This window comes from Mytilus edulis, chromosome 5, assembly GCF_963676685.1.
Source record: "Mytilus edulis chromosome 5, xbMytEdul2.2, whole genome shotgun sequence".
NCBI classification, from domain to species: Eukaryota; Metazoa; Mollusca; class Bivalvia; order Mytilida; family Mytilidae; genus Mytilus; species Mytilus edulis.
In genome coordinates this window covers 38,868,712-38,894,999 of record NC_092348.1, presented here as the reverse complement: position 1 = coordinate 38,894,999, position 26,288 = coordinate 38,868,712, and the positions used below count along the sequence as shown (strand labels likewise).

The 26,288-nt window shown below is 34.1% G+C and overlaps 3 protein-coding genes across 3 annotated transcripts; 1 reads left to right on the top strand and 2 right to left on the bottom strand.

Moving 5' to 3' along the window:
• Positions 1-7,418: 7,418 nt before the first annotated feature.
• Positions 7,419-9,842, bottom strand: LOC139525076 (uncharacterized). Its single transcript, XM_071320256.1, has one exon. It carries the CDS (start codon positions 9,840-9,842, stop codon positions 7,419-7,421), a length of 2,424 nt encoding a protein of 807 aa, XP_071176357.1.
• Positions 9,843-11,499: 1,657 nt separating this feature from the next.
• On the top strand, positions 11,500-19,586 carry LOC139523618 (uncharacterized). The gene is made up of 3 exons (XM_071317769.1): positions 11,500-11,654; positions 15,266-16,222; positions 18,256-19,586. The coding sequence occupies exons 2-3, from the start codon at positions 15,301-15,303 to the stop codon at positions 18,468-18,470; spliced, it is 1,137 nt and encodes a 378-aa protein (XP_071173870.1). The 5' UTR covers positions 11,500-11,654; positions 15,266-15,300; the 3' UTR covers positions 18,471-19,586.
• A 106-nt stretch (positions 19,587-19,692) lies between these two features.
• Positions 19,693-23,204, bottom strand: LOC139523619 (macrophage mannose receptor 1-like). Its single transcript, XM_071317770.1, has 3 exons — positions 22,874-23,204; positions 21,916-22,092; positions 19,693-20,414 (listed from the first exon to the last, which is right to left on the bottom strand). The coding sequence occupies exons 1-3, from the start codon at positions 23,190-23,192 to the stop codon at positions 20,191-20,193; spliced, it is 720 nt and encodes a 239-aa protein (XP_071173871.1). The 5' UTR covers positions 23,193-23,204; the 3' UTR covers positions 19,693-20,190.
• Between the last annotated feature and the right edge of the window lie 3,084 nt (positions 23,205-26,288).

Here is a 26,288-nt window from a genome sequence, read left to right as displayed (position 1 = left end):
CCTGACTAACTCGTACGGGTCTAGGACATAAGTGCTATGGACCATTTTAGAGGCAATACCAACCTCTACCTCTGGTATAATGGTCGATGTGGAGAATCTCTTAGTTTGGCCAGCCGGCAATAGTTCAGTTCGAATTCGTTGTATCTTGGATTCCATATCCCCCCTTTGAACCCTCTACTGACAAACTCGTACGGGTCTAGAGTATAAGTGCTATGAGCCATTTTAAAGGCAATAAGTACCTCTTCCTCTGGTATCATTGCCCACGTGGAGAATCTCTTCGTTTGGCCAGCCGGCAATAGTTCATTTTCGAATTTGTGATATACCAGGGTACCCTCCCTTATCCTTTTCTGACTAACTCGTACGGGTCTAGGGCATAAGTGCTATGGACCATTTTAGAGGCAATACCAACCTCTACCTCTGGTATAATGGTCGATGTGGAGAATCTCTTAGTTTGGCCAGCCGGCAATAGTTCAGTTCGAATTCGTTGTATCTTGGATTCCATATCCCCCCTTTGAACCCTCTATTGACAAACTCGTACGGGTCTAGGGTATAAGTGCTATGGGCCATTTTAAAGGCAATAAGTACCTCTTCCTCTGGTATCATTGCCCACGTGGAGAATCTCTTCGTTTGGCCAGCCGGCAATAGTTCATTTTCGAATTTATGATATACCAGGGTATCCCCCCACCGTTATCCTTTTCTGACTAACTCGTACGGGTCTAGAGCATAAGTGCTATAGGCCATTTTAGAGGCAATACCAACCTTTACCTCTGGTATAATGGTCGATGTGGAGAATCTCTTAGTTTGGCCAGCCGGCAATAGTTCAGTTCGAATTCGTTGTATCTTGGATTCCATATCCCCCCTTTGAACCCTCTACTGACAAACTCGTACGGGTCTATGGTATAAGTGCTATGGGCCATTTTAAAGGCAATAAGTACCTCTTCCTTTGGTATCATTGCCCACGTGGAGAATCTCTTCGTTTGGCCAGCCGGCAATAGTTCATTTTCGAATTTGTGATATTCCAGGGTACCCCCCTTATCCTTTCCTGACTAACTCGTACGGGTCTAGTGCATAAGTGCTATGGGCCATTTTATAGGCAATACCAACCTCTACCTCTGGTATGATGGTCGATTTGGAGAATCTCTTAGTTTGGCCAGCCGGCAATAGTTCAGTTCGAATTCGTTGTAAATCGGAATACCATATCCCCCCTTTTAACCCTCTACTGACAAACTCGTACGGGTCTAGGGTACAAGTGCTATTGACCATTTTAAAGGCAATAAGTACTTCTTCCTCTGGTATCATTGTCCACGTGGAGAATCTCTTCGTTTGGCCAGCCGGCAATAGTTCATTTTCGAATTTGTGATATACCAGGGTACCCCCCCCCCCCCTTATCCTTTTCTGACTAACTCGTACGGGTCTAGGGCATAAGTGTTATGGGCCATTTTAGGGGCAATACCAACCTCTACCTCTGGTATAGTGGTCGGTGTGGAGAATCTCTTAGTTTGGCCAGCCGGCAATAGTTCAGTTCGAATTCGTTGTATCTTGGATTCCATATCACCCCTTTGAACCCTCTACTGACAAACTCGTACGGGTCTAGGGTATAAGTGCTATGGGTCATTTTAAAGACAATAAGTACCTCTTCCGCTGGTATCATTGCCCACGTGGAGAATATCTTCGTTTGGCCAGCCGGCAATAGTTCATTTTCGAATTTGTGATATACCAGGGTACCCACCCCCCCCCCCTTATCCTTTTCTGACTAACTCGTACGGGTCTATAGCATAAGTGCTATGAGCCATTTTAGAGGCAATACCAACCTCTACCTCTGGTATAATGGTCGGTGTGGAGAATCTCTTAGTTTGGCCAGCCGGCAATAGTTCAGTTCGAATTCGTTGTATCTTGGATTCCATATCCCCCCTTTGAACCCTCTACTGACAAACTCGTACGGGTCTAGGGTATAAGTGCTATGGACCATTTTAAAGACAATAAGTACCTCTTCCGCTGGTATCATTGCCCACGTGGAGAATATCTTCGTTTGGCCAGCCGGCAATAGTTCATTTTCGAATTTGTGATATACCAGGGTACCCCCCCCCCCCCTTTATCCTTTTCTGACTAACTCGTACGGGTCTAGAGCATAACTGCTATGGGCCATTTTAGAGGCAATACCAACCTCTACCTCTGGTATAATGGTCGATGTGGAGAATCTCTTAGTTTGGCCAGCCGGCAATAGTTCAGTTCGAATTCGTTGTATCTTGGATTCCATATCCACCCTTTGAACCCTCTACTGACAAACTCGTACGGGTCTAGGGTATAAGTGCTATGGGCCATTTTAAAGGCAATAAATACCTCTTCCTCTGGTATCATTGCCCACGTGGAGAATCTCTTCGTTTGGCCAGCCGGCAATAGTTCATTTTCGAATTTGTGATATTCCAGGGTACCCCCCTTATCCTTTCCTGACTAACTCGTACGGGTCTAGGGCATAAGTGCTATGGGCCATTTTATAGGCAATACCAACCTCTACCTCTGGTATGATGGTCGATTTGGAGAATCTCTTAGTTTGGTCAGCCGGCAATAGTTCAGTTCGAATTCGTTGTAAACCGGAATACCATATCCCCCCTTTTAACTCTCTACTGACAAACTCGTACGGGTCTAGGGTACAAGTGCTATGGGCCATTTTAAAGGCAATAAGTACTTCTTCCTCTGGTATCATTGCCCACGTGGAGAATCTGTTCGTTTGGCCAGCCGGCAATAGTTCATTTTCGAATTTGTGATATACCAGGGTACCCCCCCCCCCCCCCCCTTATCCTTTTCTGACTAACTCGTACGGGTCTAGGGCATAAGTGCTATGGGCCATTTTAGAGGCAATAATATGAATTGTTAATAATGACTCAGATTGGTCTCCATAATTTTAAAGAATCATATGTCATTGAAATAGTAATTGACAGTTGTTATTTTTCTGTTATTTTTATTTCTGCAATTAACTATGTTTCTATTTTTCTGATATGTTTAAATAGAAAATACTGTCGTAATATTGTATGTTTTAGTTTCATGATTGGACTATATTTGTAGACAACGAACAAATGACCATCAATTCTCTGTCATTCCTAAATTTCTATATTTAATCAATTTTTTAAATTTATTGTAGCTTACATTGATTTAATTATCACAAAATTTTAATAAGAACTGTTCTTTACTTTATTTGTTTGTTGTAATGTCCCGTTTAATTTCTATATTTAATTATATTTTTTTAAAACTTGTTATTGCTTTAGTTTACATTATTTCTCTAATCACAGGATGTTAAAAGACCATTTCTTTGTTTTATATTTATGGAGGCATTTACATTGTTTTTATTACATTTACAATGTTGTTGTTGAAAGACGTAGACCTTGAAGAAGACCCAAAGTTGATTCAATAAACGCGGACCTCGAAGAAGACACCCATTGACATGCCTATTTGAAGTAATATCAAATATTTAATTATAATTATCGTTCATAGTTTCTAACAACACTTCTTCGAACGCAAGTCATCTCATGAATATTATTGACGGCTCATGAATATTATTGAAGGCTGGCCTCATGAATATTAACGCCGGCTGCTATCGACGGCTAGATCCACACTAGTTAAATATTGATTGTGTTATCAGTAAATTAAAAGCTAACTAAATATTACTTGTATGTTATATGCATATACATATTCATGGATCTACAATCTGTCGATACCTGTAACTTGGCATTTCACAAGGTCATGTATTTCTCTGGCTATCGATGACTTCTTTACACTAAATCCATGGGATGTTGTATGTGTACGAATTGATAGTTTAGTCTTAGTTCCATGATTTTTTTTATTCGTTGTTAGTGGCTTTGAACTAGCTGTCCGATAACTGCGAGTACTCTCAGATTTGTTCATTGTGTCTTTTTGTGTCGGGATGTATAAGTACCGGGCCACGTCCACTTGTATATTTGTCCATCTGATGAGTTAAGCCATTTTCAATTGATTTTTATAGTTCGTTCTTATGTTGTACTGTTATACCACTGTCCCAGGTTAGGGGGAGGGTTGGGATCCCGCTAACATGTTTAACCCCGCCACATTATTTATGTATGTGCCTGTGCCAAGTCAGGAGCCTGTAATTCAGTGGTTGTCGTTTGTTTATGTGTTACATATTTGTTTTTCGTTCCTTTTTTACATAAATAAGGCCGTTAGTTTTCTCGTTTGAATTGTCTTATCGGGGCCTTTTATAGCTGACTATGCGGTATGGGCTTTGCTCATTGTTGAAGGCCGTACGGTGACCTATAGTTGTTAATGTCTGTGTCATTTTGGTCTTTTGTGGATAGTTGTCGCATTGGCAATAATACCACATCTTCTTTTTTTATATTATAAAGATACTTTTCGCTGGAATTTACTAATTATCAAAGTCATGTGATTCGCTATGGTGGAGTTGACCTGAAGTGCGTCGAATAAAACGTCTCTCAGTCATTTTGAAATTCAAATTACAGTAAACGTGACATTGCATAGGCTGAGGATGACAATCATGACACCTTCAAAGCGACACAGGATTTAACAAGAACATATTGACTTCTATTTCATTATTCCACCAACCAGAAAGTAATGCTCTATATAGACTATTACACTCTCATGAAAAAAAAGTTCCGCAGCAATATTATCTAACTACGGAAACATGTTTAACCCCAAACGCCCCAGCATTTTTTTAAATAATAAAGCTGAATAATGAAACCCAGTCAGTATAAGCTCTATACTAGATTTAAAGTCGTGAGTACGAACCATTTGATTTGAGGAGACAGTCTTAGATATTTGAGAGAAAAAAAATTGTCTCTGATTTTTGCCTTAAACAAAAATTCTGGACGCAAAACAAAAATCTTGTCCACTTTTTTGCTATTAGAAACGAATATTCATAACAGAATTATTTAAGTTTTTGTTCAATAACTAGTGGAAGTATAAATTCCTCCTGTGTAAGCAAAAAAATAGCTACTATTTCACTTTGTCCATTCCCATCTACATTGATTATTAAATAGAGTGGCATTTTCAGATTATTTGTCTTATAAGTATAGCATCTACCAGTATTACTCTGTGGTAACTATCAAATCCATTCCTCATGTGTCATATTCAATTTTCAATGTCAGGTTTAAATATATGAGTAACAGTAACAAAAGTTTTTTTAAATATAAATTTTAATTTTGTAATGTAATCATTACTTAGTTCTTACATTTTGATTCCAGTGAAATATATTTTAAGGCAGTGGTTTAATACTGAATTGGTTTAATATCTGCAATTTTTGCAAAAGTGATGCAAATCACGCAAAATAAACAAGTGTTAGTTATGTTCATTTAATTTCTGCTGTGCCAGCACCTTTCTGGTGCCAGAATTTAAAGAAATTCACCAAAGACCAAGGCACTCAGCAGTGGCGGATCCAGGGGGGGGGGGGGGGTTCCGGGGGTGCGCACCCCCCTTTATTTTTGCCGATCAATGCATTTGTATCGGGACATATGTTTTGCACCCCTTTGCACCCCCCCCCCCCCCCCCTTTGCCCTGGGTTGGCACCCCCTTTCGAAAATTCCTGCATCCGCCCCTGCTCAGATTGTGTAACGCTCGTAAAGCATGTGGTGTTGTTTGGTGTTACTTTTTGTTTCAAAGCTAATAGGATATCATATTTTTATTAAAAGTTTTAATCAAAATGTCGATGTTTGTTTAAAAGAAATATTTTTAGACTTCCTATAAAAGAAATAAAGTACTTGTATCAATTTTAATATTTAAGCTTTTTTCAATTATTTAAAAAGGCAATGTTTTTAAAGACTTCTTATTAAACATTTAAAGGAATGAATATCAATTTTAATATGCACGTTTTCATGGTTTTGTATAAATGTTTAAAGAAATCATATTTGTTTAGAGATTTCTAATTGAAATGTATGTTTCTATATTTTTTCTATTCTTAATTTCTGGAGTTCCATCTTAATCTTAATTAAGACCGACAAAATAGCAAAACTCTATTTGATTTCCTATATAAATTGCTATTTTGCCGGAGTCGGCAAAATAGCCACTGCCATATTTTAATCAGTGCGGGCAAATAGCATGTTTTTCTATTTTCCCGGTGCCGGTGAGGCAAATTTGCTATTTTGGCAGTGCCGGTCAAATCATAGCCACTGCCCATCATAAATATATATATCTAAAATGTATTGCTTTTGTAATGATTTTATAGGGATATGTGTATGCAATAGATTACCTATAATATCACAATCCTAGGCTTGAGTCATTAGTCGTCTAATAGGCCGATCATCAAAGTGGGGACGTCCGATCTGGATAACAACTAGGGTAATGACTGTCAAATATACTATGGGAAACCCCGGAATTCCTTGATATGACGTAGTCTTCTTCCGAATGTACATTGGTAATAGTTAACCCAAGTCTGTGTAGTTCCGAGTAAACTGGTGTTATCCCATATTCATAACATTCCTCCCTCTTTCATAGAAATGAACCCGTTCTGTAGAATAAAGTCGTTACACTTTTCTTTATATTTCAGCACTAAATTGTATGAACTGTTTGAAGTTTAAGTGTTAATAAATACATCCTTTAATTGAAATTCACTATATAGTCAGTAGAGTTGTAGTTGATACATGTAGATATATAGTCTCCAATGACATGTTTTATAACGCTATGTATAATCATTAAATTTATGAAACGCAGATAACCTTTCCCGTCTGTACACGAATATGCAAAAGAATCTCTATATACAAAATTGGTTATGAGATTCTGAGATATAATGTATTGACAATGCCTATTTTAAAACGTATATACAATTATATTAAAACACAGCTTAATTTTCATCACGGTATCTTGTGATTGCTGAACAAGTTCGTCTATCCGGAGGATAACATATATTGGAACTAGAATTGTCCAAAGAATACAGGATGCATGTCTCTTAAAACGTAAATGCAAAATGTGACTTTGAAATAAATATCCTTTCCACTTCCTCTCCCTTCCATAACACCAAAAACATTAGTTGTGTACATTAATATAAATGCAAATACATTATCTTCGGGGTAAAAAAGTCTACTCTGTCGTTGTACATATCCTACCAGTAGAATTCTTGGAAGAAAGGATATTCCTGGTACTAGGAAGACACATAAATGCTTAATATGAATATAAAATGATGGATTGTTTTTTTTTTGCTCATGTATGTCCAGTGACGAATATCAAAAGACATGAATTTCTAAAAATTATATATACATTTCGAATATAAATTCAAAAAACTTATACACTAGTATTCTGAACCAACACTTGTACATAATTATATACATGGCAGTAACTATAGCATTCAATATAAATGTAATTCTGATATAAATAATACAGTAACTATATACATTTGTTTTCAATCAAATAATTTTTTAAACATAAAAAGACAACTCAAGAAACTAGTTTTTGCATGGCAACAATATCTCTCCATCTTCGGTTGCAGAAATATCAAATGGTTTGTCCGTGACGAGACTTTCAGTCTGAACATCATTTCTGTCAAGGTTCAAATTCCAATCCGATCTCCCCAATGTTTTACTATGGAATCTTTTAGCCTTAGGTTTCTTCCATCTAAGTTTCACGTCTTTACCCCAACTCCTCGTCTTTGGTAACATTCTCATTGCTACTTGTTCTTCTTTTCTTTTAATTGTTCTCATTATCTTCCTTTCACTTGTACCAGTTTCTTTTTTCTTGGTGGTCAAGTTCTGCTTTGTCCTTTTTATCTGTTGTTTCAAGTTTATTTTCTTGTATTTGGACCTTTCAGTCTTCATGTAAGCTTTCTTTTTTGTATCTTTCAAATCATCTCTGACCAGATTATTAGTCTCGTTAGCTCTTGTACATCTCTTTGCTTCTTGGTTTTTTTCTGTACGTGTTTTTCCTAGTTTTAATAGTGTTCCTTCAAGGAAACCAGGATCAATATGTTCATCTTCTGCTTCGACAGTATTGCGATGGTTAAAGGCTGCCTGTGTAAATTGCATGCTCCATTTATGTATTTGATCAAAGTGTATTGGAGTTTGTTGATCATCTGTTGCTTGAGTACTTTGATCTTTCATCTCTTTTCCTTCTGTAAGACTGGATTCTTTTCCTGAAGATAGTTCATCAGTTTGTGTCCCTTGTTCTGTCTTCATAATTTGTTTTTCGACACAGCTACTCTGAGTATCTTGAAGACTTTCCCCCTCTTTATTACTAGCTCGTTCTCTTTCTTCTCCTTCATCATGATAATGGATCTCCATATTGCCATATGATGTCATCCAGTAACGATATTGTTTGTCCTTAAGTTCAAGTGTCAACAGGTTATCTTTGCAGTATACATAATTTGGAGTAAGGCGGTCAATGATGTTGCTAAGCAACTCTAGTTCTGACTGACTTAACTGTTTATGGTCTGAATTTCTGTTAATGAACTGTTTTTGGTCTTTATTTTCTACTTTCTTGTGTTTGGTTTGAGTTTGCCTGACCTGGTCGTATGTTAGTATACCTTGTGAAATTGAATCTTCATTGACATTTATGTTTTCTTCTAAAATATATTTCTGTCTGTTTATTGACCTCTTTTTATCTAAGTTGTTATTTTCTTTTACCATTGATTGAACAAGTAGATGGAGTTTGTGTCGAGTTATTAACCTTGACGTTTCTTTTGGTTTACCTGCATTGACTTTACTTGCATTTATTTCCTTATCACAATCGCATATGTGTTCGTTGAAACAGTAGGAATTGGTAGATATTTTCTGCCCGTTTTCATTGTCTTCACATGTTGTATCTGGTTTGCAGTTGGGACTTGGACTTTCCTCTCTTTGTCTTATATCATCATCTTTACCTAACCAATCTGCTTCGTACTTTGGACTTAGACTTTCCTCTGTCTGTTTCATATTATCATCTTCACCTAACCAATCTGTTTCGTCCTTGTGACTGCGACTTTCCATTGTGTAAACTGCATCATTCTTCACATCTTCGGAATGGTATGGTGCTGTATAGTATTCTCTTGCAGGTTTAGATTTTTGCTCGATTGTTTCTGCTTTATGAGCCGTTTGATCTGTTCTTCGTCCTATCATAACGGAACTGTGGTCTTCCGTCTCTTCTATCACCAAATTAGTATCAACTCCTTTTTCTATTGCTCCATTCCTATCCCATTCACTCAAATGTTCAGATGGGGTATAGTATTCTGGTTCACCGTTGTTGACTGTTCTAGTTGTCTCTTTGGAATCAACAATTTTATCTGTTTCTTTGCTTCTTATAATTAGATCATGGTCTCCGGTCTTTTCAATCTTTGAATTATTATCATCACTTCTATTTTTCATTTCAGGTTCCCATAAACTTTTCAGTTTTAAATATCTCTTAGATGTTACTTTACTTAATGTACAGAGGTAACGTTTTGCCTCGTACACTGAACCTTCGGCGACAGCTTGCACTAGTTCTTTCCCTTCATCATCACAGCAAGCATTAGTAAGGTATTCTATAATCAGTTGTTCTTTTACATTTTCTGATTCATTTTGGAATGCCTCTTCTACCAACTCTTCAATCCTGTCAGTAAATTCGTTCAATAACTCATCTGTATATGGAAAGATATTCTCTAGCTTTTCCCTAATGAGTAAAGGGTTACCAACTGAGTCAAATCGGTCGTTAAATAGTTTGCACAGTGTTTCGTAGTCTGTCTGTATCGTGTATGACCGGTTCTTATAGAATTTTAGTGCTCTTCCAGTAATTCTCGATACCAATGCTTGTAATTTTTGTTCACTTTTCCACCCTTTCTCAAAAGCTGTAGACTCAATATTGGCTTTCAGCAGAGACCATGCGAGTGGCAATGTTCCATCAAAATTACTCGAGTTACTCATATTTTGAGTTGAGTTGTGATTTACCAACTATAAGATTACAATAAAAGCTTTTAAAAACGAAAATTACAAGGAATGACACAAAAAACATATACAATATATACAAATTGTGTAACACTACACACAGGAAATTCCTAAAAAAATCCCTGCACTTCAATATACAAAAACACTGGTATACTGATTTTATTTTGACTTGCCAATGAAAACAAAAGTATAGCAAAAAAAAAATAAAAAAATCTGAAAACACCTATGACATCAGAGGATCTGACGCGCAAAGCTGCTTCAGGAATTGATTAATTTTAATAGCCCTGTTTATATCATCATATAAGTCAAGGGACCTAAATATTCCAAACTTTCACATATGCATACATGTAAATAAACATATGTGACACAATCAAATATGTTTATATTTGTCTTTCTTTTTAATATCAAATATACAAATTCATAAACTCAGAAAAAAAACCTATTTAAACACAGGTATGAAATTGTAAACAATGACGTATGTATACACAATTCACAACAAATAGTAGTACAGTACAAGTTTATTATCAACACATTCTTTAATGAGTGAACACTTTTCAGACGGTAAAACCGACAAGACAATTAAACAAAATGAAAAAAAATAATTTGATAACAACTATGACATTAGAAGATCTGACGCACACAGTTGTATCAATAATTTATGAAAAACAAAAGAAAAACATATAAATGATATCTGGCATCAGAAGATCTGACGCTCAACGGAATATCAATGAATGAAGAAAAAAAAAATGTGTTGATTTGTATTAATATAAATAAACAAAACTTGAAATAAACCAAATAGATAATCAAAAACTATCCACTAGTTGTTTGTTTATAAGGTTATTTTGTCTTATTCTCAAGGTGTATGCAAATCTGTGTATTTTATAAATGTGTTACAAAAAGGGGGATGGGATTTTTTATCACACGGAAAGTCTGATAATCACAATATAAATATGAAACGAATATATCACTCGCGCAAATATTAGTAGTACTGATAAATCAGCGCGCCATGAAATAATACAATCGCGGGAGAGAAGAAACAAAAATTTTCCTCTCGCGAAAACAAAGAAAAAAATATGAAAATATGGCGCGAATGGATGTCACCGATTAACAGTGTAAATCAGTGGATTCGTGCCGACTTCTGACACCACTGTAATGATTTTATAGGGATATGTGTATGCAATAGATTACCTATAATATCACAATCCTAGGCTTGAGTCATTAGTCGTCTAATAGGCCGATCATCAAAGTGGGGACGTCCGATCTGGATAACAACTAGGGTAATGACTGTCAAATATACTATGGGAAACCCCGGAATTCCTTGATATGACGTAGTCTTCTTCCGAATGTACATTGGTAATAGTTAACCCAAGTCTGTGTAGTTCCGAGTAAACTGGTGTTATCCCATATTCATAACACTTTTTGTTTTTCGTGGTTGTGTAACATAACGCTCTCAAGAGCTTATGTATGCATTATTCCATGAACCCCAATCAAAATAAATTGATTTTATTCGCATTACAGAGTAGATTATTAAAATATTTATGTAGGTTAATAATTGCATTTTCATGCTGTTGCGGGACCAATGAGCCCTAAAGTAGATACTACTTTAAATCGAAAGTACAACTGGTTTCCTAGGTAAAATGAAAATAAAATACTGACTGGTATCCACTGGTGGTGAAGGCCATGTGTAAATCTGTTAAAACTTTTTGATTTATAGCGATTTTCTCTATTACCAACAGTCACACATTTTATACAACTAGAAGCATGTAAAGATAAAGACATTTGTTGTCCTCGGTACGAGAATTGAGCCTAATGAGTCTTTAACCATGCATGTCCTTTCTCTCAACATGCTGACCACATGCTATACTATCCATACGAAGGTCGACAGTCGACTATCCATATAAATTTATATGGATAGTCGACCTTCGTATGGATAGAAACAAGTGACTGTGATACTGACAACAAAATTATGGCTTATTAAGTTATGTCAACAGCTCAAAGTCATAGACAGGTTTTCAACATAGGTATCCTGTCTTTAGTCAGTGGCGGATCCAGAGGGGGCGTAGAGGGCATACACCCCCCCCCCCCCCCCCTTTGCTTGGACTTTTTTTTTTTAATTTGTAAAAATGATTAATCAGACCAAGACTTCGTGAAATTTGCCATTTCCCGTGTATTTTGTTTTTATGCGACAATTCTTAACTTATAACAATATTTTTCACTTGTAGCTACTGTAATATACTATTGGTTACGTCAAAGTCATGTGATTCAAAACGGCGGAGTTAACCAGGGCATCAAAAAAAAGTCATTCAGTCATTTTGAAATTCAGATTACAGGAATATTTGCTTATGCTGAGGATGACAAGTATAACACCTTCAAAGGCTAGCGACAAAGGAATTGAGCAAGAACGTACTGACTTCTTTTTCATAATTCCACCAAACAGAAAGTAATATTCTATTACACTCTCGTGAAAGTTCCACAGCTGTCAGCAATATTATTTAAGAATTAAATGCTTCTTTTTGTAACTTTATTGGGGTGTAAAAGTGTTGACCGAAGTACATTTTGTATGAAGCCATACTAAAAATGTGTGCATGGTCAATGCTTTTACAACCCAATGAAGTTACAAAAAGAAGCATTCAATACTTATAATTATGTTTTTTTAGCAATGATCCACAGGCTTGTCTCAGAAAAAAAATTCATATATACCTTAATATAACACAAGGTACTTAACTTGCATTTTAGAAAAATGTCAGGTGGTGACGAAGTTCCTTTATATGCCGCTTTATAGGCTGTCAACCCCACTAAAACTTGTTTTATCGTAAATCTAAATTGATTTATCTTTACAATGTTGTATAACATGCCTACATTTGTTGTCGGAATCATCCGTAGCAATCCTACCAAAGTATGTCAATCGTAATAATTTTGCAAATCGCTGAAGAATTATACAAATTAAACCAACAAGAATTGTCCATGTCCATTTTTTACTGACAACTCCCACATCAAATATATTAGTACTTAGCTTTCGATCTATCCAATCATTTTATGATAGACATTTAATGGGGAGAATACGGCATCAAAAATGTCCGACCCTTACACTTTAGAGCAACTATGAAATATACATGCCCAACTTTAGGAACCGTGTGAAAAGTTAAATGTACACTTATTTTATGTTTTTTGGCCTAAAAAAGGTCCCAAAAAATTATAATTTACTTCACCCCCCCCCCCCCCTTTCGAAAATCCTGGATCCGCCCCTGTTAGTTGTCAATATATGTAATTGGACAGCAGTTTGTAGATTAATTTTAATATCAAGAGTTGAAGAATGCGGCAATCCCATTTGCAATCTTCTTATAATTTCATTACTCAAGACATTAAGGTTCATCATAACAAATGGACAAATATGGCAGAATTTTCACCTCAAAAACTTCTCTATGTACAGACTTACCTGTGCTGTTTGGAAAGTTTTAAGGCCTGGCATCCACTAGATATATAAAAGTTAAATGCATTTTATGTTTAAGAAAGATAAAATCTTTCTTGGTTTTTGAAGGGCATTTGTTTTCCTTTCTGCAGAAGGTGTAAAAATAAACAAACATCTGAATTACTTTAATACTGTCTACTCACTGACTCAGATAAACTCTTTAACTCACCTATAGTTGGGAAGATACCTCTTGTCCATGTCAATTAACATATTAAGGACAATCAAAACAATACAAACTGGTTTTTACCTAAGGGGCTCATCTCAAAGTTGTACCACAACTTAGTTAATTTTCACACCTTATGCATGAAGGAAAAAAAATGCCCATCAAAATCCAAAAGAGATTTTTATCTTTCTGAAACACAAAATGCATTTAACTTTAATATATCTAGTGGATGCCAGGCATTAAAACTTTTCCAACTTCACTTGTAAGTCTGTACTCAGAGTAGTTTTTGACATGTAAATACAGCTATATTTGTCCGTTTGTTATGATGAACCTTAATCCAAGTTGTAACCGTAGAGCATGATTCTACATACATAATATTCTTTGTTTCCATAGGGACTCTAACTCGGGACGTCTGTGTTACAAGGCACCACATAGAATTTCTCGCTGCATTGAAGACCTGTTGGTGACCTTCTGCTGTTGTCTTCTCTATGGTCGGGTTGTTGTCTCTTTGACACATTCCCCATTTCCATTCTCAATTTTATTACTTAAATGTGTACTTTGCTAGCTCAACTTATGGTTGATAAGAATCTACTATTAGTATTAATATCTTCATTTTACACTTCCCTACCTAAGTAACTCTTCTAGCAGTGATTTTTTTTTATTGTATTGCACCAAATAAAACAGAGAGTATGCTTCTACATTATGTGCATGTACATCCAAAATTGTCTTTGTCTCTACTGCCATTGGGACTTGAACCTGATACATCTGTGTTACAAGGCAGCATATTAACCTACTGAGTTAAAGAAGTGCTTTGCTAGCTTAACCACTTTTGGCTTACCAGGCTAATAAGAATATAAGTATCTGCTTTTAGAAGTAAGGTATCAAGATCCTGTCACAGTGAGAACTTTCAAATTATTATGATGTCTTGAAACCCTATTTAATTTGTTTTCTGTGGTGTCTTCCTACAACAGCACATTCACCATCATTACATTTCAAAATTTAGAGAAGCATTATATAGATATATAGGAAGATGTAATATGAGTGTCAATGAGACAACTCTCCATCCAAGTCTCAATTTATAAAAAGTAAACCATTATAGGTCAAGGTAGTCTTCAACACAGAGCCTTGGCTCACACCGAACAGCAAGCTATAAAGTGGCCCAAAAAATTACTAGTGTAAAACCATTCAAAATAATTGTAACATACTATTTCTAATTTATTGTAATGCTGCAAAGATAATCAAATATATACAACTTTTTTTTCTATTCTAAAAAACATGGAAAATGTACATGTGTCTTATAAAGATAATAAGATGTGTTACGATTGCCAATGATCCAACTTTCAACCAGAGACCAAATGATGTTGTTGTAAGCAACTTTTATAGTGTACTGTTATGACTGTACAGCCTTCAATAAATTATAATGACCAAAACCCATACCATACAATGCCATATGATAAGCTATGATGAAAGGCGTGGACCTGACAAAATATAAAACAATGCAAACAGATAAACAAAAATCTTGGTTTACTTTATAACAACAAATCCATTTATAATGGAAAAAAAAACCATTACAGACAACAACCAACTACAATGACAAAATAACATGCTCCTGACTTTGGACAATCACATTGAGAATATGGCAGATTGAACATCAATGAACATGTTGGTGGGGCCAAAAGCCTCCCACTTACCTAGAACATTATAATATATATTAGCAATGGGAGATAATTTTAGTTTATTTCAGTCTAATTTTAGTCTTGATATTTTTAGAATACCTTAGATACAGTACTGGAGATTTAAAAGCAATGCTTTTGGCAAGAAGACTTTCATCATGTCCAATGCAATATGTTGGCACTGCATCGGCTTGTAAAGGAAAAACTAAACAACTTGGCAGGTCAATTTTTATGACTAGAAATGTTTCTAATTTTATCCAGAAACCCTTAATACACATAAATGCATTAAAACTTCCATGCATGGGATGGAGAATCAAACATGGTCAATCGTTCTCTACAAATACCATTCATTTCAAAGGAGAATCTCCAGGTAAAAAACGAAAAACTATTGAACAGGAACTTACAGCTTTAATGGACAAATGGGAGATGAAAAAAGCTGTTAATTTATTCCGTGAGAGCGTTGAGAATGGTGTTTTTCCTGATTTAAGTATAGTCCTAAATTTACTACAACAACTTGGTAACCTTGGCGATTACGATTGTTTGTTGTCACTACGAGAATTACTTATGGACAATAAGTTATGTTCCATAGATACTTTTTTCGGTTGTTTGCAAGAAGCATATTACTATAGCGGTAGATTGGATGAGGCAATTTTATTGCTGCGAATTCTTTATCATGATTTGAGAAATTTCAATGATGTCGATATTTTCTTTACTCTGATTGGTGTAATGCTTTTACAACACTTCCCACTTCGGTTTGAACTTATTGAAAGTTTTGCTCAAGACTGTCGCGACAAAGAATGGCCAGACCTTCTGCCAACAGCAGGCTTGTGGAAGTGTTTGGTTCTAACTAAAAATTTTGAAAAAGCTGAACAATTATTGGCTACACATAGTGGAATTAAACAGAATATAGCAGAAATGGTAAACCATATAGTGGAGAAAAAGAACAAAGTTGAGGTTGACAGACTTAGTGTGCTCAACTACTTGAAACAGTCTTCAATAATTACAAAAGAAAATCAACGAATCTCTATCTATCTCCATTTGCTTAGAGAGTTAGGTAAGCATTTAACGTAGGTTCAAATAAAATAAATTTCACTTTTTGAGCTTGTAAATAATGATGGAAAGTATTGAACTTAGCATGTTAAAAGGACTCCCATCCCCTCCCCTTGTATTAGAAAATACATGAGCAAAACTCCATCAAAAGCAATTCAAAGATACATGAGAAATTTGGTACATGCTGATATGGCCCTACCACCTCATTATGGTTCATTGACTTTGAAACTTTTGCATACCGTAGTTTACAACTATCAAACATTTGTGTTTAAATGTTAGTTCAAAGTGAACCACTTATGATAATGCAATGGTATTTGGTATGCAGTTTTAAAAACATTGGTAATTTTCATTACCATTGAGGTTATTTGGCACAGCATGTTAAGGCCTGGTTCATTGACTTTGAATGTTTTGCACAATTAACATATTACATGTTCAGATATTGTCATTCAATCTAAACATTTGCATTTAATAGTACTTTCAAAATATCAACTATGCAAGACATGTCGCTGTGTCAGATTTTTTCTTCTTCAAATCTTGACTTCTAACTTTAATAAGGTTAAAAAATGACCAACAATAAAATATTTTTTAAGCTTTCATGGCTTTGTGCCTATTATATATACTGCATCTACATGAAAATATTAAAAACAAATTGCCTTTCTCAAACACTCTTTTTACAATCAAAATCTGAATGCAGAGCCTATAAAAATCATTAATTGAGTCATCAGCTGGTCATGTGAATCCAAAAATTTGTGCATTAATGTTTTTGTAAAAAATTGTAAAAATTACTAAGTATTTTAATGATTTATAGATTTCCATTAATCATGTTTTTAAAATACCAAATATAGTTATATATATTTTGAGATTGTATATCATTTAAACAAAACAGATTTATTGAGTGGTTTCATGAAATACTAACATTGACTAAGATCCACTGAACAAAGAATTTTTTTAATCTGGAATAATTGTGAATTCTAGATAATTGATAAGAAATGTATGATGAAAGCTAACCCATTTTAGAAGGGTAAGCCATGCATGCAGTTCAATGGTTCATACTGCAACATCAGTGAAAGTGAAACATTATATAATTTTCCAGAACTCAAATTGAATTATTTTAATTTTAGTTTCTTGTGTACAATTTGGAAATTAGTATGGCGTTCATTATCACTATATATTTGTTTAGGGGCCAGTTGAAGGACACCTCCTGGTGCGGGAATTTCTCGCTACATTGAAGACCTGTTGGTGACCTTCTGCTGTTGTTTTTTTTCTATGGTCGGGTTGTTGTCTCTTTGGCACATTCCCCATTTCCATTCTCAATTTTATTATATCGAATAAGTCAATTACATACATGTAAGACAGTTTGCAAATGCTATTACTTCTTTAACGCAATTTACAATCTGACTTACAAAGACGTACAAGTTTCCCAAGTTTGTGAAACGTTTATATCTGTAGGTGCTCTCTAATATAAGGAGATGAGATGTGGTTTGATTACCAATGGACAACTATCCAAAAACGTCCAAACCATGAAGATATAAGCTTTATTTTATATGTACATTTTGTAATACATGTTATAGGTCACAGTAAAGCCTTCAACAATGACAAAATGTAAAACAGTTCTGACAAAAAAATCACAGTCTGATTTATGACAAAACAAAATAATTTTAAAACAGAAGGTGTAGTGTTCCTGAATCCTGTGTTATTAATATTTACATAATATCTTCTTTTATTCATATTTCTATTACTAAACAGATCCCTCAAAACTAATAGTAAAAGAAGCAAATTAAAGGTCTCTGGCTAAATGATTGAAAGAAATTTGAAGGGGAATGTTTAAGAGCTATTTCAGACAGAAATTTTATACAGAATTTACTTACTAGATATGCAGATAAAACTGTGTTGGTATGCAAGTCTATTTAAACATGTTATATATACGTGAAGCACAAAGTTGAGATATGATTTTTCTGTATGTGGAACAATGAACAACATTTTTAGTTTATTTATAGTTTAGTGATTATAATTACATGTATCAATCTTTATTTTTAGTTCAGGAGAAGAATTGGAGTGCAGTACTTGATTGCTTAAAAGAAGCAAAGGAAAGAAAGATAGTTTTACCTGTAGAGGAGGTGAAAGTGCTAAGAGTTAAAGCAGAACAAGTTTTATTTGATGATGATTTTGATAATTTTACCCTTATGCAGTGCATAGACAAGCTGAAAAAGTATAATAATAATTCTATAAAATCTAGCAAAAAGAAATCCTGACACTTGACTTATATACATTCCTTTCCTATTGAATGGCAAAATTAATACAAGGTAAATCTGAATGAAATAAAGATCCTTAAGTAAAATACTTTTCCCCACAACAATATGTCACCTCTGTGTTATAATTATCACATCAAACAACAAGTTTGGGACTTCATATTTTAGAAGTAAATGTAATTATTTAGCAAAACTTGAACATGTTCATTGATGTTGAAAAGGTCTTTAGAATGTTAGAAGAGAGTAAAAGAGTAAAAGAAAGAATTAATGTCAGATCCATGTATTTGGAGTTCAAGTGTGAACACAGGATCTATACTGTGGATTCATTTTATTTTCAGGGGTTCCAATTTTCGTGGATAGAGGAAAACTATCATTTTTTGGATATTTAATTTCGTTGTTTTGTCAAAGTCTGCATGCATTCCTTTAGAAAACTTGTAATCTGTTGAACATTTAAATTTGTGGTTCCACAGTACCAACGAATTCTATGAAAATTGGTATCCAAGGAATATTAATGAATCCGCAGTATTTTAAGGTGGTACCTAACACTACAGGGAGATAACTCTGTAAAGTCAGCTAAACGTTTTGATTACGTTGTGTTGTAAATGGAATATTAAGCTTCTCAATGATCAAAATTGGTGTTTGTCAAATACTATATAACCAGTGTAATTTTTCTGACAAAACGGTTGGTTCAAAAAAATTTTAATTTTTTATATTTTTGTTTAAGGGTCAAAGTAAATACTTTGTCAAAATTTTATGAAAATAAAACGAGCCAAATTAATTTTAGTGAAAGTGTTGGGTACCACCTTAATTGATTTTTTTGTAATATAACATACAACATTTTTGTACAAAGCAAAAGACTAAAATAGCAAAATGAAATTCAGTTTTTAATTTTTTTATAATTTGTATAAGAGTATAAGCCATTTTGTCAAGAGTTTTATATCTATTTGTAATTTTCAGCACTTTTTTAGAATTCTTTTTTTGCTACAGTGTAGTAAGATATTTATACTGATAATGTTTGAAACATACCAGTTGTTTTGCTTGTTAAAAAGATCACCATTGAATATACATGCTATACATACATTTTTATTGTAGATTTAGTAATTAAAAACATTTATTGTATTGTGTGTTGAAATATGATTTCAGGTTTAAGCAAACAACATGAATTTGCATCTGCATATATGTAATTATACAAATACAAAAGGAATAAGGATTTATGTATTTATTTGCAGTATGAAATGAGATGTGTATATATGTCTCTGGTATGTCCTATGCTATATAATTTAATATATAGAAAATTACATAGTAAACACATCCACACCTACATTTCTTGAAATTCATATCAAAGGTTTATATTATCAAGGTCTTAGCCTTGTTCGATGTTCGGCGCTATTGAACTATTTTAACAGAACAGAAATAACAATTATATCCAAAATTATATTCTGAGTGCTCTTACACCTATATTTGTTGTAGGATATTTATGAAAAAAAGAGCACACAAAGATAATATTGGATATATTATTTTTTGCTGTTGGACAATAAAAATATATACTTCCACAAGGGACTTTAAAACAATGTTCTTGTATGATGTTAGTCTTTTTAGTCATTCACATTTCAAAACAAAGTATAAGTTATGTAGTAAGTAAATACATGTACACACAAAATATAAGTTATGTAGCAAGTGCATACACACAAAATACTAGCTATGTCACAAGTAGGTACACAGATTAATATTCACACACAAATACACAACTCCGTGAATATGCACATGAGGCATCCATCCACATGTCACCAAGTGATGTATCTTTGATGACAATACACCCTTGATTTCCTGATTCTGGTTGTCCAGGGTACCAGTTGAAATATGACATACTGGTGCCATCTTCTAATTCCCAACTTCCATCTAGTTGCTCTTCTCCTGCTATGCAAACCCTTATATGGGGTCTGATGGCTGAAAATGAAAGTGAAAAATTTGAATATTATCATATTTCAAAGCTCAGCTTGAGTAAACAAGAAGTTTTTATGTAGCAATAGAGAAAAATAGATTCAATAACACAATTTATCTCTATTTTATAATATTTTGCAATTTTGCTGTTCAGATAAGACCATCTTGGTTTCATTGCTTTTGCATGATGGGTGCAACATGTGGAGCAGGATCTGTTTACTCTTCAGGTGCACATGTGATCACCCACAGTGTTTGTGTTAGTCATTTGTTTGTTTTCTATGTTGTGTTTTGAGTTTTCTTATTTGTCTTTTTCTTTTTGCCATGGCATTGCCAGCTTGTTTTCTATTTACGAGTTTGAATATCTGTGGTATCTTTCGCCTCGCCTTTAAATGATCTATGTGTATGTCTTTCCAAACTATTTTGCATAGCATAACTATGAATGTTATTTTTCAATTGTGGTGAGTATTTATATTTAACCAGATACATAGTTGTTATATTATGATTATTTATAGTTAATTTCTATTTGATTGATTCATATGCTGTATCATATAAGTGGATAGTACATGTGCTGTCTTTTAGTATTAAAAGTAATACTCATGACTGTTTTCAAGGAAAAGATTTCTTAAATCAACCTTTTTCTTCAAATTGGGTTTATCCCCTTTGCCACCAGTCCGGCCTGTAGTCATTATTGCAACAGCCATTCTTTCTTAGACCATATGACCCTCCATATGTTTTAGAACTGCCCAGCAGGGTAGCCAATTTTGCAATTTATAGTCCGTAAACTCTTTTCCAGATGTGTTGGTATGAAAATACGACAACCTTTATACCCTTCTTTGTGTTAAAAATCGGAAAACTTTTAAAAGTAGCCAAACTCAGGATAGGAGGGGAGTCATTTGATTGCCACTGCATTAATGGTGAGATCTGTAGGTATTTACTATCATCATTAATGCATGAACAAAATCTTATCTGTAAAAACTGGGTCACTCTTTTGTTGGAAATCTGTAAAAACGGACATTTGATAGCCTGACATGGCTTGCCATTGAAAAATTCCCAGCAATCGAGTCACAGTTTTAATTACTTCCAGTCAGCATTGATAGGTTGCTGTAACTGGAAATTTGGAACAAACATTTTAAAGTCTCCAATTTGGTTGTAATGTGTCTTGAGTGAATTCATGTTTCCCTTTTCTTGATGTTTACTACAAAATGTATATGTTTGACTTGGTGGACACAGTGGTCTAGCTAGCCTTAGATTTTGGGGTAAGTATAGCATAAATGCAACCAAAGCCCTCAGGGACTTGCTTGATAGATATAATTCCGATGTAGATCTCATCACTACTTTTGAGAGAACATAAACATAGTACACTGAAGTTTTCTTTACATCGTATACATAAACGTGCATAAACGTGCATGTTATGTTAACCTTCAGTGCTGACAAGCACTTTGATTACCAATTCGCTTAACGGTAATATTAGCGGTGGGATTTTTTGACACATTTTACTAATGCTCACCTAGAAATTCTTTAAAGTAATTGTTCATCTCAACTGAGGAAACAGCAGTAAGTTCTCCACCCCTTGATGAACAGAATGTTTTGATCTGTGTGAAATCTATTGGATCACTTTCATGTATGCTGTAGCAAAATTTAAGTTGCCTGTAGTAGGTATGTTCTACAGGACATGTGACTGTAGCTGCAAGTATCATGACAAAAATTGATTAAATATATAAAAAGAAGATGTGGTATGAATGGCTATGAGACCAATCTCCATCCAAGTCACAATTTATAAAAGTAAACCACTTTAGGTCAAAGTACAGTCTTCAACATGGAGCCTTGGCTCACACCGAACAGCAAGCTATATATATATATATATAATTAAAGGGCCCCAAAAATTATTAGTGTAAAACCATTCAAACGGTATAACAAACTGTATGTCTAATCTATATAAAAACAAGAAACACTCATGAACCACACAAACTAACGACTACTACGGAACATCAGATTTAGGCATGGTTAAGCTAAATACAATGTAAAACATAGTGTTGTTTTAAAGAACCAGAATTCGCCATTGCTAACATATGACATTGAATTTAAACTGGAAAATAAAATATCGAAAAGGCTGAAGTTGGGTTGTTAACATGAATCGATTTCATTAGCCCTAATTCTAAATTGGACAAGCTCCAAAATCAGCTCATTTTCAAGCTGTTTTTAAAAAAATGCGCCGAATTAAGTCATATATCTAATATGAAGCTCAAGTAAGGTATACAGTCCCACAAGACGCCAATCACCATATAAACGGATCAAAAGTATTTGGTAGAACCAAAATTATACACATTCTATAATCATGTCATTTTACATTAATTTCAAAGGAAGTGTTGCAATACTTTTTTCCAGGTGTATGGATGCCAAGTCTAAACGAGATACTGTATTAATTATGTTATCTTTTTTTTTCTTTCTGATATATAAATACTTACCACTTGTTGCCACAAAATATTTCCAATGCACACCAGTGCCACTCGGAGGTTCATTTGAATAAAAACGGTTAGAATGCAAAACACACTCGCCTGTATCCAAGTTGTAAAAGAAAGAAACACAAAGATCGTTGTTATTGCAATTCATTGTACATTCATTAAGTGAAAGTGCAGGAGTATTTTCCAATGAAGCTGAATATTCAAAAAATCCATTTAAGTCTGATACCAGTACTGCTTTTAATATATTTGTTCTTAGTATTTTCAAAGAAACACCTTTTAACGCAGTTAACAGAAGAAATTGAAGAAAAATTACAGTTTCCATATCAGATTTATATATCCGCCGGCAACAATTATTAAAATTAGTTATTATAAACTGTAAATGAATATGAGGGTCTGGATGGAAATTCTGTACAGAATAGAGAATATTAATAACAATAACTAAAAATTAATTTAGAAAAAAAATGAGCCAAAAATTAAATGTGAAAAATAACAGAATTATCAACAATTACAGAAATTGTTGATGCACGCGTAGGATGTAGAGAATATAGAAATACTACTACGGGGGTATTTAACGACCTTAATTGGTTACGAATGCCCTCGCATGGTCGGAATAAAGAATAATTTATTTCAGAATAAGAATTACAATGAAAATCATTATTTCTAAATATTAAAAAAAAAAATCACACAAATAAAGGACCCCCATCCAGAGCCACTGGTATTGGAATTCTAACAGAAATTCGATACTCACTTTAGAAATATATGTTTTGAATCCGTGATGTAAACAATAGAGAAAAAACATAATTAACTACTATCAATCATTTTGCCTTTGTCACATGTTTGGTAAAAAAATAGTTGCTAAGTTACTTTAATTTAAAAAAAAAACAAAAACAAAAACAAAGGAAAACAATGCCAAAATTTAATGATAAACATTTATAAGTTCACGGCCGACATTCGGCTAACCGAGAGATTGGTCGGTTAATCTGTATTGAGTATGCGGCTATATCGGCGGTTGGTCTGTTAATCGGGTTGAATAAAGTCTGTTAATCAGGTGTTATCGAGAATTAAAATCATTGAAAGTTCAGCATGTTTCATTGTATAACTTTCTAAATACATTTTTATCATAAAAAGTATTCATGTCTAACAAAACAATTCAATGTACTGAATTCAGTGGTGTAATTATTATTTTTCTAGCTTCGCTGTTCGATCTATAAAATGAAAAGGCGGGTTACTCATCAATAAATTTATACACATTTTACACACATAAAATGTACACAAAATGGCACATTGGTTAAATTTACTTGCATTCAATATTTTGAACATCGAAAAAGGAAAGGCATTATGTTTGTTAACCATATTGATATCATCGCGTAAAAAATCTACACGAAAATCTGTATATTGGTGACATAAATCAATCTTTATTTAAAACCTGGTCTGTTAATGGGTAGGATGTATAAAACCCGGTCTGTTAATTGGTCTGTTAAGAGTTATGAACGGCAATAAAAGTATAATTTTATTGCTATATGGGGTGTTATCGGATCAAATGAGTAGGCTCAAAACGAGCGGCTAAAATATACGAAAACAACACATGAGCAATGAAACATAACATACACGGAAACAACACAGAAATTGAAAATTGATAAAAATGGTTTCAAAAAGTGTAATATTAAAGTAATATTAATTTCATCAAAGAATGATCGCATATATCATGTTGATTCTGTTTAATTGTCATGAATGACACAAATTTGTCATCTACATTGGTAATCAGTATATAAATCAGAGATAAACGTCGTAATGTAACTAAACATCAGGAAGTAAAATATATTGGGATGACAAAATATGAAAAATAAAGAAAGAATAATGAGTAAGATAAATAAAATGCAGAAAAAAATGACATAACAATTTTAAGAATACAGAAATAAACAATACCCCCAATCGGGACCCTCATGGTATACACGAGAATCTGGATGGAAACGCAGACTATAGAATAATACATAAGGACAGTAGAGAATGATACATTGCTAAAAACGAGAGAAAAATAATACTTGTTTAAGAATACACACATGAAACACCGATGGCTGTTGAAACAGTAACGGATTGCGATGTACTTATATTGGTGACAAATTCTAGAAGTTTACATGCGGACAACTATAGTGGCAGGTTAATGCCATTTTGCGTTTAAGCGCTTTAGCGTTTTCGCCTTACATATTCTATTTGGCGAAAACGCGAAATTGCGAAGTCGAAAACGCGAAAACGCGAAACCGATTTCTCGTTTTCGACTTCGCGTTTTCGCGTTTTCGATTTTGCGATTTCGCCTTTTCATTTCGCGTTTTCGCCTTAAAGAATATGAAAGGCGATATCGCAAAAATGCAAAATGGACTTCATCGGCCACCATAGACAACTGTAGTTCTCCTCTGCACTTATGTAGAAAGGAACTAAACGGAATAAAATGAATTGAAACTTAAAATAACCAAATGTAGCTGCATTCGCTCCTTTCCGCGTTTACTTCTTTAGAGTGATTTGTAAACAACATATAATTAAGTAATAGAAGAAAAGAACCAATTTGATGATGCTGACGAATTAGGGTTCAACGTCCAGTGACAAATATCATGTTCATATGTGAACGAGAATACGTTATATGTACCCTGTGTTGTATTAGAAAGCTACTTTCAGTCGGAACTGAGAACGTGCTACTTCGAACAGACACAAAAAATTAGGCTGATTGAAAACGTCAATAAAAAATTTATGCATATTCCAGAGGCCAATCCATATCACGCTATATTGAAGTGACACCCTTCAATAAAATGCAAAGAAGTCAAAATAAAAATGCTCTTCCTAGGATACTGTGGCACCGTATTGTCATTTTTGTTTACTCAGGAACATCTCCTTCTTAAATTTTTCAAGGGGATTAATATAAAGGTAGCAAAATTATTGTCGTGGGTAAATAACTCTTAACTGACACAATTTCAATTGTCCAACCCATTAACAGACTTTATTCCCACAATTTTCACTAAAACGTCGTATTATTCACGTTATTTTACAATTATGAAATATTTCCTAATGTCAATTTATTTTTTAGAACCACAGTACTATTTTTTGTCCTTTAAATGATATCTGAATTTGTTTGTTTCGCCTTTATTACAAAAATTGCTATGCGTATAAGCATAAATACTACATAATTGCGCGACGCCTTTTAGTTTTACTGAAAACTGCACAGACTATGAAATGTTTTTACAAGTGCAAAATGTTCTATGATAGATATCATTTTGTGAGACACTTTTCTTTTTTTGATTTGGTTCTTATAACATGCCAAAAATCTGTATATTTAACAGAGTTTAACATTAAATTAAGCGTTTTACTTTTAACAGACGTATAACCAAGCCGATTAACAGACCAATCGCCCATATAGCCGCATACTCAA

Excerpts from the sequence above, each read along its gene's own strand:
- LOC139525076 (XM_071320256.1), bottom strand. The coding sequence starts at position 9,842 with ATGAGTAACTCGAGTAATTTTGATGGAACATTGCCACTCGCATGGTCT.
- LOC139523618 (XM_071317769.1), top strand. The coding sequence starts at position 15,301 with ATGCTTTTGGCAAGAAGACTTTCATCATGTCCAATGCAATATGTTGGC. Across the intron at positions 16,223-18,255 it reads CCATTTGCTTAGAGAGTTAG|TTCAGGAGAAGAATTGGAGT; the intron begins GTAAGCATTTAA and ends CTTTATTTTTAG.
- LOC139523619 (XM_071317770.1), bottom strand. The coding sequence starts at position 23,192 with ATGGAAACTGTAATTTTTCTTCAATTTCTTCTGTTAACTGCGTTAAAA. Across the intron at positions 22,093-22,873 it reads ATATTTTGTGGCAACAAGTG|CTACAGTCACATGTCCTGTA; the intron begins GTAAGTATTTAT and ends TGATACTTGCAG. Across the intron at positions 20,415-21,915 it reads TTACTTTAAAGAATTTCTAG|CCATCAGACCCCATATAAGG; the intron begins GTGAGCATTAGT and ends TTTCATTTTCAG.